This window comes from Agelaius tricolor, unplaced genomic scaffold (genome assembly GCF_023055355.1).
Source record: "Agelaius tricolor isolate 1412-34295 unplaced genomic scaffold, bAgeTri1.0.p SCAF_64, whole genome shotgun sequence".
In the NCBI taxonomy this organism is placed as follows: Eukaryota; Metazoa; Chordata; class Aves; order Passeriformes; family Icteridae; genus Agelaius; species Agelaius tricolor.
Genome location: NW_027269324.1, coordinates 357,312 through 371,943, shown reverse-complemented (window position 1 = coordinate 371,943; position 14,632 = coordinate 357,312). Strand labels below are relative to the sequence as shown.

The following is a 14,632-nucleotide window of genomic DNA, read 5'->3' as shown; positions in this document are numbered from 1 at the left end:
GCTGCTGTGACACTGAGGGACTTGCACAGGAATTGCATCCAGGAGCCCGGGTGCCCCTCAGGGACTGGGACCCGGCCCCTTCCAGCCCGAGGGGAAAGGGCCCCCCCAGGCCTTGTTAGCCACAGACAGCATGGTAAAGCTGAACAGCAAAGGGCCTGGGGACATTATTCTGGAATTAAAAAGGTGCCAGCTCCATGGACAACAGAATTCTTGTTCCTAACTCCAATGAGATTGAGAAAAAAGAATGAAGAACGGTGTCACCAAAGTACTACTGATGTCTATAAGGTGTACCTTGATAGTCAGCCAGAATCTTTGTCTACCACAAACACCTCTAGTGTTTGACCAAGGGGTTAGTCATCAAAATGTAATGATGAGTTCTGAAGGATTGCTGAGCTTCTTTTGTAATTCTTTGCTAATGATGATGTGCTTTGCTGAGCTTATCCTTTTGTAATTCTTTGCAGCTGTGCATGATATAAATGCCACAATTCCTTCAGTTGGTGTCTGTGTCTTTGGTAGTGACCCTGCCCACTGGAGAAACAGGGCCCCCTCTTGCCTAAGTGTCACCTGGCAAGGCAAAAAGCCTCCCTCCAAAATTCCCCCTTCCTCCTTGTTCCCCCCCTTCATACCCTGAGCTTGATGTGCTCTGGTCTGGGCTGTGCCCGGGGTCAGTTGGGGTCACCTGTCCTGGCTGTGTCCCCTGCCAAGCTCCCCCGCAGCCCCAGCCCCTCCCCAGCGTGGCTGGACGAGGGGCAGGACAGGCCTTGGCTGTGCTGCAGCTCAGCAAGAACAAAACCATCTCTGCGTGCTCAGCGCTGTGCTCAGCACCCGGCCCAGCAGTGTCTCAGTGCCAGGGGCTGTGCCCTCAGTGCCTGCCAGGGCTTTCCATGGCAACTGCCAGGCCAGGTGACCCAGGTGTCCCCCCCAGTGCCGGTTGCCATGGAAACAGTGCCCAGCGCTGCCCCTTTCTGTCTGGCTGACCTGGCCTTTGGCCCTGGCAGTGCCCTTGGCTGCTGGTTCCTGGTGCCCGAGCGGCCAGCGCGGCACAGGGCAGGTGGCCATGGCACAGCCCCAGCAAGGGATCCCCTCTGGCTCTGGGCACTGACACCAGCCCTGAGCAAGGTCTGGCTCCGGGCATTGGTTGCCTTGGCACCAATCTAAGGAACGGGTCCCCGTGGCCGTTGCCATGGCACCTGGTGGCACCAACCAGTGTCACTGCAATTGTACCTGGAACAGCCCTGGCACCGCTTTGTCCTCAGGGTTGCCATGGCAGCCCAGGGCAGCAGCAGCTCTGCAGGCAAGGGGCCATGGAACTTGGCTGCAGAAATGGCTCCTTGGGCTGCTTTCCAAGGAAACCTGAACTGATGGCGGTTGCCATGGCACCCAAAGCCAGCAGTGGGGTCCCTGCAGTGTCCATGGCAACAGCCCCTTGCAATGGCTCAGTGCAGGTTGGGATGATGATCCACCCTCACAGCTGGCCCAGGCAGGTCTGGAGTGGTCTCAGTGGCACCTTGGGCTTGGCACACACTTGAGGAGGGTGTCTGTTTGCAATGGGGAAACTCAGGAGTTTTAGATTGCTTGAAAAAATTAAAAAGTCAAAATCCCTCTTCAGCTGAGTGAAGCCAGTTCACCAAGCAAAGCAGCTCCCAGGTCAGTGAGGAGAGACACCATGGGCTTGGGGAATGTGGAGCAAGGTTGTCCACACTGATCAGACCTCAAGGCACAGCTTCCCTGACCAAGCCAGACTTCCTCAAGAGTGTCCCTGGGTCAGTATAAGTCACTGAATGCTGCAATCCCCTCTTGTATACTAAGAAAAGTAATAAAGGACACTATAAAATATGATACATATTTCCTAGAAGCTCTTTGAAATATTTTTCCATACCTGCAGCAGGAAAGCTTCCTAACGAACTGCCCCAGAGCAGAGGGAAATCAATGCAGAGCCATGGTTTGTTAGGACTATCTTGGTCCTAATGAGCCCTGTAGTGCATTTGAAGCTGAGCCCTGGAACCTCAGGGCCTGAGAGGAGATTGCAAAAACCTTTCCAGGAGTGAAAGTCAGAGGAAAAACCCCAAAGTGTCTCAAAGCATGAATGGGTCCCACTGAGGTAAACACAGGCTCCTCATGGACTCCTTGGAGGAGAGAATTGGAGGCCAGGATTACACAAAAACCTCTCAAAGACTCAGAGTGAAAAGGAACATCCAGAGTACCTTAAAAACCTTGAGTATCTCAAAGTATTAATGAGCCCCACTGAGTGTCAGTACAAAGATCTCAAGGGACTCATTAAAGCAGATAATTGGGACCATGACTGCACAAACCTCTCACAGAGTCTGTATCAAAAGGAAAAAACAAAATACCTTAAAATAACTGAAGTACCCTGAAGTATTAATGAGCCCCACTGAGTGGTTTTACTGACAAAGCCTCTCCAGGGACTAATTACAGCAGATAATTGGAGGCCAAGATTGCACAAACCTCTCAGAGAGTCCAAGGCAAAAGCCAAACCCCAAGTCCTTTGAAAAACCTGCAGTCACTGCAGGGAGCATTCAGGAGCCCCCAGGGCCATTGCTGAGCAAGGCTCCCCAGGGACTCCTTGCAGCAGATCCTTGAGGCCACTGGGATGTGGGCTAGGGGGGGATGCTGAGGGCAGCACAAGGGGCTGACAGTGCCCAGCCTGGCTGGGGCTGGGCCAGGAGGCCCCAGGGCCTCAGGACAAGGTGTCTCCTCCCAGCCCTTGCTGGCACAGACCCTGCTGTGCCCCAGGGCACCAAGACTTGGCTTCTCTTTGTCCCCACCTGTCATCACTGCCTGCAGTTCTCTGCTCTGCCTGGGGCCTGGGGACACTTGCTCAGTCGTGTCCCTCACTGGGACCCATTAAAAGTCCAAGAAACTTTGGAGTTGGATTCTGCCTTGGAGTTCTGGAGAGGTTTCTTCATCTCCCTCTCAGGGACTGATGTTCAGGGCCTGAGCACAAAGGCCCAGAGGCTGATTAAAGTCCTTGTGCTGTGTCTGTGCTGCTGAGCTGGGCTGGGCTCCTGGCACAGAGGCAGCTCCTGGTCACCAAGAAGAGCTTCAAAAGCACATTTCTCTTGATGAGCAGCTCTTGTGCCAGCCCAGCAGGGCTGGGGCACTGCCTGCAGCCAGCCCGGGCACAGCACAGAGGCACAGAGAGCTTCAATCAGTCAGGGCTGGGAAGGGGCTGAGAAGTGCCTGGGGCACAATCACTGCCAGCCCTTGGCACAGGAACCTCTGGCTGCAGGACAGTGCAGCTGCAGCTCCTGGAGCCATCTCCTGCAGCTGGAACATGCCAATGCCTGCAGAGCCTGTGAGTACATTCTCTGCTTGTCTCTTGTGCAGAGCAGCCAGGGGTGCCCAGGGCTGTCCTGCAGAGCAGGGTCCTGCAGCCCAGGGTGCTGTGCTGGGGCAGGGACTCTGCTGCCTGCCAGGGACAGCTCTCAGCCAGCCCTGGCAGCTGCTCCCAGCACTGGGGGACAAGATCTGGCTGGGAGGAGACAGCTGGTGAGGCTTGGGAGTGTTCTCCTTGTGTGGGGAGGATGCTGCATTGTTCAGGACTGATCCCAGCATGGCATTAAACTGCAGAACATTTCCAAGTAAGTTATACAGGGACCACAGCAATGCAGGGACTGGATGAAGGGGGAAATCATGGTTTTTAAATCTATTTTTCTTGGTTGTCTTGATAGGAAATTGCACATAGATATTTATCTCTCAGTTCAGGTTTAAAAAAAACCAATCCTCTCAGATGTTTATAAACCAGGCAGTTACAGAAATCAGCACAGGGCCTCTTAGAGGCAGCATCAGTGCTGCTTTTCCAGCCTCCTCAGGGTTGCTCTGGTTAGTGTTCAAAAACACATAATCACATAGGCGATTATATGTGGTGCTTTTTATTCAAGAGCTCTGGGAATCAGGGTAGTTTCCACCCAACTCTGATTCCGACCATACATTCGAGGTGAAGGTGTTTTATACACTATCATTACTTAACTTTCATGTTAATTATTAAACTTTTATTCATCTATTGTATACACAGATTTCAGCTAAACATAGCTCCCTTTAAATTTCCAACATAATTTCCCATAATTCTTCCTTTGGTTATATAATAATTATATTTAATTACTAAACAATCATCACATCTAACAATTATATCTTTTATCATACTGCTTATGCAGGTGCAGTGATCTGAGAAAACACAAAGCCTAATATTTTCAAAGACTATTTTTAACATTTTCCAGGGCTCCACTATCACTCTGAAGTTGCCATCAGAGCCTGCAGAGCCAGAGCTGCCCCTGGGCAGTGCCTGAGCTGGGAGGGCCCTGCAGGGCAGAGCTGAGCCCCCAGGGCTGGGCTGGGCTCTGGCAGCACTGGCAGGGCCCAGCCCTGGGCACAGGGAAGCAGCTGCTGGCAGGGACAGCTCCAGGCAGCAGAGCCCTGGGCAGGCAGTGGGGGGAAAGTGCCCCCAGGCTGTGCTGGGATATTTCAAGTCCTCTCCAAACCCAACTAATCCATGATTACTTTTCTTACAGATCCCCAAGCCAAGACACCATAGGAAATGTCCAACAGCAGCTCCATCAGGCACTTCCTGCTGCTGGCATTGGCAGACACGCGGCAGCTGCAGCTCCTGCACTTCTGCCTCTTGCTGGGCATCTCCCTGGCTGCCCTCCTGGGCAACGGCCTCATCATCAGCGCCGTAGCCTGCGGCCACCACCTGCACACGCCCATGTTCTTCTTCCTGCTCAACCTGGCCCTCGCTGACCTGGGCTCCATCTGCACCACTGTGCCCAAAGCCATGCACAATTCCCTCTGGGACACCAGCAACATCTCCTACACTGGATGTGCTGCACAGCTCTTTTTTTTTGCCTTTTTCATCTCAGCAGAATATGCCCTCCTGACCATCATGTGCTACGACCGCTATGTGTCCATCTGCAAACCCCTGCACTACAGGACCCTCCTGGGCAGCAGAGCTTGTGCCCACATGGCAGCAGCTGCCTGGGCCAGTGCCCTTCTCCATGCTCTCATGCACACGGCCAATACATTTTCCCTGCCCCTTTGCAAGGGCAATGCCCTGAGCCAGTTCTTCTGTGAAATCCCACAGATCCTCAAGCTCTCCTGCTCACACTCAAACCTCAGGAAATTGGGACTTCTTGTGTTTTCCATCTGCTTAGCACTTGGCTGTTTTGTGTTCATTGTTTTCTCCTATGTGCAGATCTTCAGGGCTGTGCTGAGGATCCCCTCTGAGCAGGGACGGCACAAAGCCTTTTCCACCTGCCTCCCTCACCTGGCTGTGGTCTCCCTGTTCCTCAGCACTGCCACATTTTCCGACTTGAAGCCCCCCTCCATCTCATCCCCATCCCTGGATCTGGCCCTGTCAGTTCTGTACTCGGTGGTGCCTCCAGCCCTGAACCCCCTCATCTACAGCCTGAGGAACCAGGAGCTCAAGGCTGCAGTGCAGAGACTGATGACTGGTTGGTTTCAGAAACATTAAACTGTTGGCCATTTTCTACAAATCACTTGTAATAAAAATCATCTTTGATATTTCTTGTTGTTCTCATTTCGGGGGTTCTGTTTCTTTGTTTTACTTTTTCCATATTATCTACAAATAAATTTCATTGTTTGTGCCATTTCTCATTTTGTTACTCTCCACCTTCCCTGTGGCCACAGACTGTGGCAATGATGGGCTGCGCTCTCGGTGGCATTAAAGGAACTAAAGGATCTCCTAGCAGAGTTTTCTGCACAGATGCCCTTTTGTTGCCTTCTCTGGAGCTGCAGCAGCAATGTCTGTGTGCAGAGCTGGGGCAGATCAGTGCTGGCCCAGCAGCTGTGCCCAGCAGCAGCAGCAGCAGCACTTGGTGTTGCCAGTGCTGCTGCCATGGCCCTGCTCCGCTGCCCTGGTGGCCCTGGTGTTGCTGCAGGGCCTGAGTGCTCTCGGGGCCGGGCACAGCCCTGGGGGTGGCAGTGCTGGGGCTGCAGCAGGGACAGGCCATGGGCACTGCTGGGGCAGCGCTGAGGCCTCAGGCCAGGCCCTGGGGGCTCCAGGCTCCTTGCCCAGGCTCTCTCAAGAACACGGCCAGGCCAAAGCTCAGCACAGAAACCCCCGTGAGCAGCCCCAGGCTGGCCGTGGGCAGGCTGGGGGCAAACAGCATGGCTGGGGCTCTGCAAGGGCCCTGGGGCAGACGGGAAGGAGCAGCAGAGCAGGGGCTGATCCATGCCCAGTGCGCTGCACAGCCCAGGGCAGCGTCCCAGAGCGTCCTCATGCAGCTGCCAACAACATCCCCCCTCTGCAGCCCTGGCCTCTCCCCCAGCTCACACAGGTGCCCCATCCTTGCAGGCACAGACACGGCAGCACTGCCTCAGCAGCCCCTGTTTGCATTGCACACAGCAGGGGCAGCACCCCCATGCTGTTGCTGTGGGGACATGAAGCTGAGGGAGCACAAATGCCATCAGCCCCTGGGGCCAGCAAGGGCTGGGGGACAGCAGGGAAACCACTCAGCTTTGTCCTGGCCTCTGCAGTCAGCCAGAAAGTTTGTTCCCATCAGCTGGGAGTTTCCTGTGCCACTGCAGACGCTATTGCTCAGAGCCAGGGCTGCCTGGCAGCCACCCCCAAACTGCCCTGAGCATTTCCATGCCTTCACCTTTGCTTTCTTTACTCTTCTCTGGTTCAGATTTCTTCCTCTTGCCCATCCCTGTTCCCTCCCCTGCAAACAGCCCATGTCTTCCCTGCTCCTGCTGGCCACACCATTCTTGATCCAGTCCAGGAGCCATTGGCCTTCTTGGCCACCTGGGCACACTGCTGCCTCATGTCCAGCCTGCTGTCCATCAGTCCCTGCGGGTCCCTTTCTGCCTGGCTGCTCTCCAGCCACTCTGTCCCCAGCCTGTAGCACTGCAGGGGCTGTTGTGGCCAAAGTGCAGGACCCGGCACTTGGACTTGTGAAACCTCATCTTGTTGGATTTGGGCCCTGGATCCAGCCTGTCCAGGGCCCTGTGCAGAGCCCTCCTACCCTCCAGCAGATCCACACTCACAGCCAGCTTGGTGTCATCTGCAAATTTGCTGATGATGGACTCAATCCCCTCATCCAGATCATCAATGCAGATATTGAAATCCACGCTGGCTGGCTCTGATCCCTGGGCCATCCTGTGGGTGCCCTGTGATGGCACTCCAGGTGATCTGTTCCATAACCTTGCCAGGCACCCAGGTCAGGCTGACAGGCCTGGAGTTCCCCAGCTCCTCCTTCCAGCCCTTCCTGGGGATGGGCTCACACTGGCACCTCCAGGGCTCTGGGCCCTCCCTGCTGAGCCAGGACTGATGGTAAATGATGGAGAGCAGCTTGGGGAGCTCATCCACAGCTCCCTCATCCCCCTGGGATGGATCCCATCTGATCCCATACACCTGTGAGCATCTGAGTGGCTCAGCAGGTCAGTAGCTGCTTCCTCCTGGAGTCCAGGGGGCTGTTCTGCTCCCTGTGCCCATCTACCAGCTCAGGAGAACATTTGTCCTGAGGAAAACCTGTCCTAATACTGAAAAAATATACTTGAGACAAACAAGGTGTTAAGTAGCTCAGCCTTTTCCTCATCTTTAGTTACTCTATTCTCTACTGCATCCAATAAATAGTAGAGGTTCTTCTTCTCCCTTTTGATATATTTTTTTTATAAAAACTTTTTCTTACAGAAGCCGCCAGGTGAAGTTCTAATTGAGCTTTCACATCTCAAATTTTCTTTCTGAATAACCCATCAAAATTCTTAAATGCTTCCAGACTTGCCAGTCCTTTTATCCCCCGAGTTCCCACAAAAGCTCCATGGGCAGCCAGGCCAGTCATTTTCCTCAGTAGCTCATCTTTTGTCACACTGGGACAGGCTGCTCCTTCCCCCTTAAATTACCTTCTTGAAATGTGTGTTCTTCCTGGACCCCTTTGTTTTTAAGGAGTGTTTCCCTTAAAATAAATCAGTACCTGATTTGATTCTCCCCAAATCAGCATCCTCAATAGGCCAAAGTCTGCCCTTCCTAATTCCAGTGTAGAAGTTTTGTTGCTGCCCCTCCTTCTTTCACAGAACACTGAAAACTTGATTATTTCATGGTCACTGTGCCCCAGGCAGCCTCTGAGCCCCACATCTGCCCCCAGCCCTTCTCTGTTTGTGAACAGCAGCAGACAGAGCTTTCCTTGGCAGTGGGAGTGTCACCAAAAATTCAGTAAAACAGAAAACTCTTTTTGACCCCAGTGTAGCACTAAGAAGCAGCATTCTTTATTCAGCTGGATGCACGGGGGAGAGCTCCTCCCAAAGCCGTGCAGGCTGAGTACAGGAAAGTTTCTGTTTATTTTCTGTATTTTGCACACACATTCATTGATTGTCCTGGACTAAACACACATATGATAATCATTTCCCCAAAATCATTAACATATTTCCCCTCCCCTTTACCCATGTGTTCTTCTGTCCTGGGGGTCTCTCTGGTGGTCCCTGGTGGTCGTGGACCCCAATGTTCCAGTGGGCCTGGCTGAGCTGGCAGGACCCTGAGGCTGCTGAACTTCCAGTTCCCCTTCTCACACAATGGGCCTTTTGTGGTTTCCATAGGCCTGGGGATGTGGAGAACAAGCTCCAGGTGTCAGCTCAGCTGGTGTAGACAACTGATCATCTGGTAACATGAGGTCACAGAGTGGGCTATGACAGCACAGAGTGGGTCATGTGAGGTCATTGAGCAGCTGTGACATCATAGACTGCCTCTGTGACATCACAGAGCCAGTTGTGACATCACAGGGCAGAGGTCTAACATCCCAGAGAAGACTAAGACATCACAGAATTGGCTGTGACATCAGAGACCGCCTGTGTTTCATTAGAGAAGGGGCTGTGAGCTCACAGAGCAGGCTGTGACATCCCAGAGGGGCTGTGTGACATCCCAGCAGGGCTGTGTCAGGTCACTGGGTTGGTCACTCGGCCCCAGCTCCCCCTCACAGTTTCTCCCAACAAGTCCAATGCTGTCCATGCCCAGCGGGGTCCCTGTCCCCCGGGATCCCCCCCGGCCCACCTGGAGCCACAGCCTCCACCAAAGGATGTTCCACAGGATCCACCCCAGAGCCTGACATGGGGACAAGGGGCCAGGGCTGTGTCACCAGGACATCAAGGACGGGGATTATCCAGGTCACTGTGGCCTGGGTTGGGTTGCCCAGGGCAGGAAAGATGTCTGGCAGCTGGAGCAGGGTCTGGGAAGGGCCTCCAAGGTGGGGCTGGAGCCCTTGGACTGTGAGCAGAGGCTGAGGGAGCTGGGCTTGTCCAGCCCAGAGCAGGAGAGGCTGAGGGGCTCCTCATCCCAGCCTGGCAGTGCCAGCGAGGAGGGGATGGAGAACACAGAGCCAGGCTCTTCACCGGGGGCCTGGTGGGAGACAAAAGCCAATGGGTGGAAGGGGAAAGAGGGGAGATCAGCCAGGACAGGAGGAGGTGAAATGAGTCAGGCTGGTTTCAGCATTTCCTCAGCACCAGAGCAGCCTGGCCTCCCTTCTCAATCCACCACTGAGAGCTTTGCAAATCAGGAATTGTTGGAGATGTTTTGCCCCCACTCCAGGATGAGCATCCTGATACAAGAACTTAATTGTTTTTATATCTGTCACAGAACAATGGTTGTCAAAAATTAATTTTAGTATGAAAATCACTTGTGGGTGATGGACTCATCAGGCATTGCTGGGAAGTTGCACATAGCTCAGGGAAGAGTATGATTGTTACTAAATTGTGTCCTGTTCAACTATGGTCTGTTGGCCATGAAGAGAAACTTTCTGTGCCTCTGAGTCTCACCAGTTCCTGACCCTGAAAGGACACAAACCTGATGAGTTGTGGTCCCCACTCCAGTGGTGGCATTTGCACCTCCCTCCATAGCCAGAGCAGAGCTCCCTTGTCCCAGAGAGTCCCTGGCACTGGAGGGATGAAGGAAACAGGACGGGCTGGGGGGATCAGGGGCAGGGCAGAGCCAAGGGGAAGAATGACTTTTGCATTTGATGGAGCTGTGCCTTCCCTTGGATTTGTTGGCTGACAAGAAATGAACATCCCTCTGTGTCTCGGGCAGCTCCTTCTCCAAGGAAAGCAGGTGGGAGTTGGAGCCAAGGAGCTGGAACCTGCAGGTGCAGCCTGGGCTGGAGGGAGCTCAGATTTGCACAAAGGCTGCTCTGAGTGCCAGGGCTTGGATGGGGGAAATGGTTGGGTGGGGGTAGGGACAGAGTCTGATTGATTGTCAGCCAGGAAGGGTCTGGATTTTCATATCTATTCAAACTGCATGAGGAGGTACTTGGATTCAGTGTCAGTTGGAGATTGGACACATCAATGAATTACCAGTAAAAAACCAATGAATTACAAGATCTAAAAATATTTACTTGCTGTCTTTTTAAATATAGTGTATTCACATTGAATAGGCTTCTGAAATGTGTTGAATTAACCACAAAAGATTTGAACACTTAAATCAAATTATTCCCAGAGTCTTGGCTTGTTCAGGTGTTCTGAATGTTCATGAGCCCTGAGACACTGAATTCCTGCACTGAAGAGCTGAAGGCTGAACAAGCCTCTGGAGCAGTGAAATTCAGCAGCAGCCTCTGCAAGTTTCTGAGGATGTCAGCAGCCCCCACTGAAGCCATCCCTGCCCAGAGACCGTGGGGGAATGGGCAGACAAGGAGAGCATCCCTGGGGCTGGACAAGCAGAACTCAGAGGCACCAGCGGCTCCAGCTGGGCAATGGAGTGTGGAATGTGGCTGGGAAAGCCCTGCCTGGGCTGGACCAAGCAGGACACACAAGCCCTGACTCCCATCCCCCAAACAACTCTCTCAAGGAGACATTTAAAAGGAATTACAATTGTTTGTGCCCTGTGAGTTGGATGCACTGGAGAAATACCAACAAGAGATTCCCAGGAGCTCAAAACAACAAAACCGCCTTTACTGGCAACTTTAGAAAATTAGAGAAACTTTAGCAAAAGATTTAAAATTATACTCAATCAACAAAAAACACTTTTCAAAGCATTTATTTTCCCCATTCAATGTCACAACTCTAAGCCTGTTCAATTTAATGTTAATCAAAATTTGCATGACGACAGAAATAGAAGAAGACACAGAGAGAGCAAAAGACAGAAAAGATACAGAGGAGCACACACACAAGTACCAACTCCTGGATTCCAGTGGTGTTCAGATGGAAATTCCAAGAGGAGGGAGGGTCAATATGTGTGCTTGCCTCATGGTCAGCCCCTGAAATACCCCTTGGTCTCCCTGGGCCCTTCCCCCAGGTGGGGCTTGGGCGCATTTGGTCCCTCAGGAGCTGGGCTGGGGGCTGCAGAGGTGGCTGTGGAGCATTGCCTGTGCTGTGCCAGGGACTGGCAGACACTGCTGGGCTGGGATAGAGGCTCTGGGGGATTGGGGTTCCAGGGCAGGGCAGGGCTGGGGTTCCAGGGCAGGGCAGGGCTGGACCTTCCTCCCCCAAACACAAAATCCTTTGAGCCACAATCTCCTTCAGTCTGTCACAACAGGCAGTTTTGGCCGTGAAATCCCAATTCTGGCCATGGGCACCAGGCCAAGAAGGGCAGTTCTTTTCCATAGGAAGGAAAGCACAGAGCTCCAGTGTTTGGAAGGCAGGTGAGAGCCTCACTAGGCCAAGGCCATCCAGACTTATCAGAAATGACATATTTTGTCTGGGAGCTATCTTTAGATGTAGGGAATTTTGGAGGTGGAAGTCCAATCTTGGCCACGGGCACCTGGAGAAGCAGGACAGTTCTTTCCCATGGGAAGGAAAGCTCAGAACCATCCCCAGTGTTTTGGGGACAGATGGGAGGTGACCATTGTGAAACCAATGCAAGACAGACTTGTCCTGGCAATATTCCTGTGGGAACAATCCCTGGATAGAAGGAAATTTGGAGGTGAAATCCCAGTTCTGGCCGTGGGTGCCTGGAGGAGAAGGAGAGTTCTTTTCCATTGGGAAGGAAAGCACAGAGCCCCAGTGTTTCAATAGCAGATGAGAAGAGACCCTCAACATTCCAGGGTCATTTGGACCAGTCAGGCAGTCAACAGGAGGCCAGACCAGCCAGACTTGTTCCATGTTCCCTTGCTTCTATGAGGTCCTGCAGTATCCCCATGGTCCCCTTGGTTCCATGGGGCCCCGCAGTGTCCCAGTGGTGCTTTGATTCCATGGGGTCCAGCATTGTCACAATGGACCCTTGGTTCCATGGGGTCCCACAGTGTCACAATGGCTCCTAGGTTCCAGAGGCCCTGCAGTGTCACAGTGGTCCCAAAAATTCCATGAGGCCTTGCAGTGTCACAATGGTCTCCGTGCTTCCACCGGCCCCAAAATGTCACGGGACTCCTCTGTTCCATAAGCCCTGCAATGTCACAATGGACCTTTGGACCCTGGGGGTTTTGCAGTGTCACAATGGTCTCCTTTGGCTCCACAAGGTCACAATGCTCCACTGATGACACAAGGCCCCGCAATGTCACCCTGGAGCTTTGGTTCCATGCAGCCCTGCAGTGTCACAAAGGCCTCTTGGTTTCACCAGGCCCCACAGTATCACAATGATCCTCTTGGTTGTGGGGACCCCCAGGGTCACAATGGTCTCCCTGTTTCCATGAGGCCTGACAGTGTCACAATGCTTTGCCTATTCCATTAACCGACATAGCACCACAATGGTCTCCGTGATTCCATGGTGCCCCTCAGTGTCACAACGGTCTCCTTGGTGCCATGAGGCTGTGTAGTGTCCTAATGGTCTCCCCATGCTTCCATGAGGCCTTGCAATGTCACAGTGGACCCTTGGCACCATTGTGAGACCATGTGGTCTTGCAGTGTCACAATGGCCCCTTGGTTCCATGATACCCCAAAGTGTCACAATGGTCTCCACGGTTCCATGAGGCCCCGTGGTGTCACAATGGACCCTTGGTTTGATGGGGCCTCTCAGTGACACAATGATCCCTTGATGTCACAGGGCCCCACAGTGTCACAATGGTCCCTTGGTCTCACAGGGCCTCACAGTGTCACAATGGTCCCTTGGTTCCATGGGCCCTGTGCTGTTGCATTCCCCCCTCCCCTTCTCAGGCCGCCCTGCCAGCTGAGAAATGCTCCTTGGGCCTCGGCCTTGGCCAACAGCCCCTGGGCTCAGCTCATCTGCAGCTCATCACAAACACTGTCTGCTCCAGGCACTGCTGCTGCCCACCCAGCTCCTGCTTTCTGTAGGAGCAGCCCTGGGAGCTGTTTCTGTTCCCTCCATGGCACAACATCCCTGTTCTCACCCTGCCAAAGAAAGCTGTTGGTGCCAAGTGTGGCCAGGATGACTTAACCTTACCTACATTGCCTGTAGGTAAGGTTAAGTCACAAGGTCTAAGTGAATCTAAACACTGCTAAGAGTTGTTGTTTTCCTAAGTTGTTATGTGTAATATAAGTTATAAGCTAAGTTAAATACTGTTAAATGTTAATCCTCTGTTAAATTGCAAAGTCATAGGTTATAAATCAGATTAAATCCTGCTAAATACTGTTTTTTGCTAAATTGTGAGATTGAAGGTATCAGTTAAGGTTAAGGTATAAGTTAAGTCCTGTTAAGTTTGAGCTCTGTTAAGCTTTTGGGCCGTATTCCTTTCATCCTTGCCCTCACTGTCATTGTGTCACACACACACACACAGGGACAATTCTCAGTTCATTTCTGGGTTGATTGCCTGGACTCTGTTTGGTTTTGTTGTTGCTTTGTTTCCTTGGTGTACCTGAAGTGTCCAGTCAGGAGCAGAGTGACTCTTGCCAAGGAACTCTGTGGTGCTGTTGCTTAATATTAAATCTGGTTTTTGCTGATCCCTTGCTGGGGATTTTTTCAGAGCTCTCAAGGCCTCGTTGGTACCAGGGTGAAGGAGCCCTGGCCCTGGCTCTGGCCCTAGGGTGTTGTTGTTCTATTTCTCTAGAGGCTCATAATGATATTATCAGACTTTTAAAGTCCCTACTTCTTTGGTGTATTCTCATGGCTGCAGATCTTCACTGCACAGACTCTTTCTTCCACATGCTATTCTCTCTCAGGTCAGGACACCGCCAAGGCTCTCCCTGACTGGCTAACCCGCCCCCTTTTATCTCAGTTCTCTTCATTAGTCACAGCTGCAGCCTAATTAAGGACATCCCAGCTGCAGCTTATCAAAGGCAACCGAGACCTCCGGGGCAAAGCCTCTATACAGATATTTAAATACGTTTCCTCTACTATATTGGGGGACACAGGGATGCTGCCGGGGGGTCCCTGTCCCCCTGTGCCACCCCCAGGGCCCCGGCCCCCCGGCCCCGTGTCAGGCTCTGGGGTCGATCTCATGGAACATCCTCTGGGGGAGGCTGCGGGGCCGGGGGCGGGGGGACCCAGGGGGACAGGGGACCCCGCTGTGCACGAGCAGGGTTGGACTGCTCTGGGGGGAACTGTGAGGGGGGCTGGGGCAGAGTGACCTCCCCAGGGACCTCACACAGCCCCCGTGAATGTCACACAGCCCCCGTGATGTCACACAGCATCCTGTGATGTCACAGCCCACACTGGGATGTCATGAAGTCCCCTTATGATGTCTCAAAGCTCCCTGTGATGTCACAGAGCCACTGCGATGTCACAAACACTTCTCTGTGATGTCACACATCACCTGTGATGTCACAGCTCCCTCTGGGACATCACACA

General features: G+C 52.9%; 2 protein-coding genes across 2 annotated transcripts in view; both read left to right on the top strand.

The window, feature by feature from the left end:
- The window catches only part of LOC139605317 (uncharacterized), an 850,331-nt gene that overhangs the window by 631,344 nt on the left and 204,355 nt on the right, over positions 1–14,632 (top strand).
- LOC139605304 (olfactory receptor 14J1-like) lies at positions 4,556–5,488 on the top strand. Its single transcript, XM_071456666.1, has one exon. It carries the CDS (start codon positions 4,556–4,558, stop codon positions 5,486–5,488), a length of 933 nt encoding a protein of 310 aa, XP_071312767.1.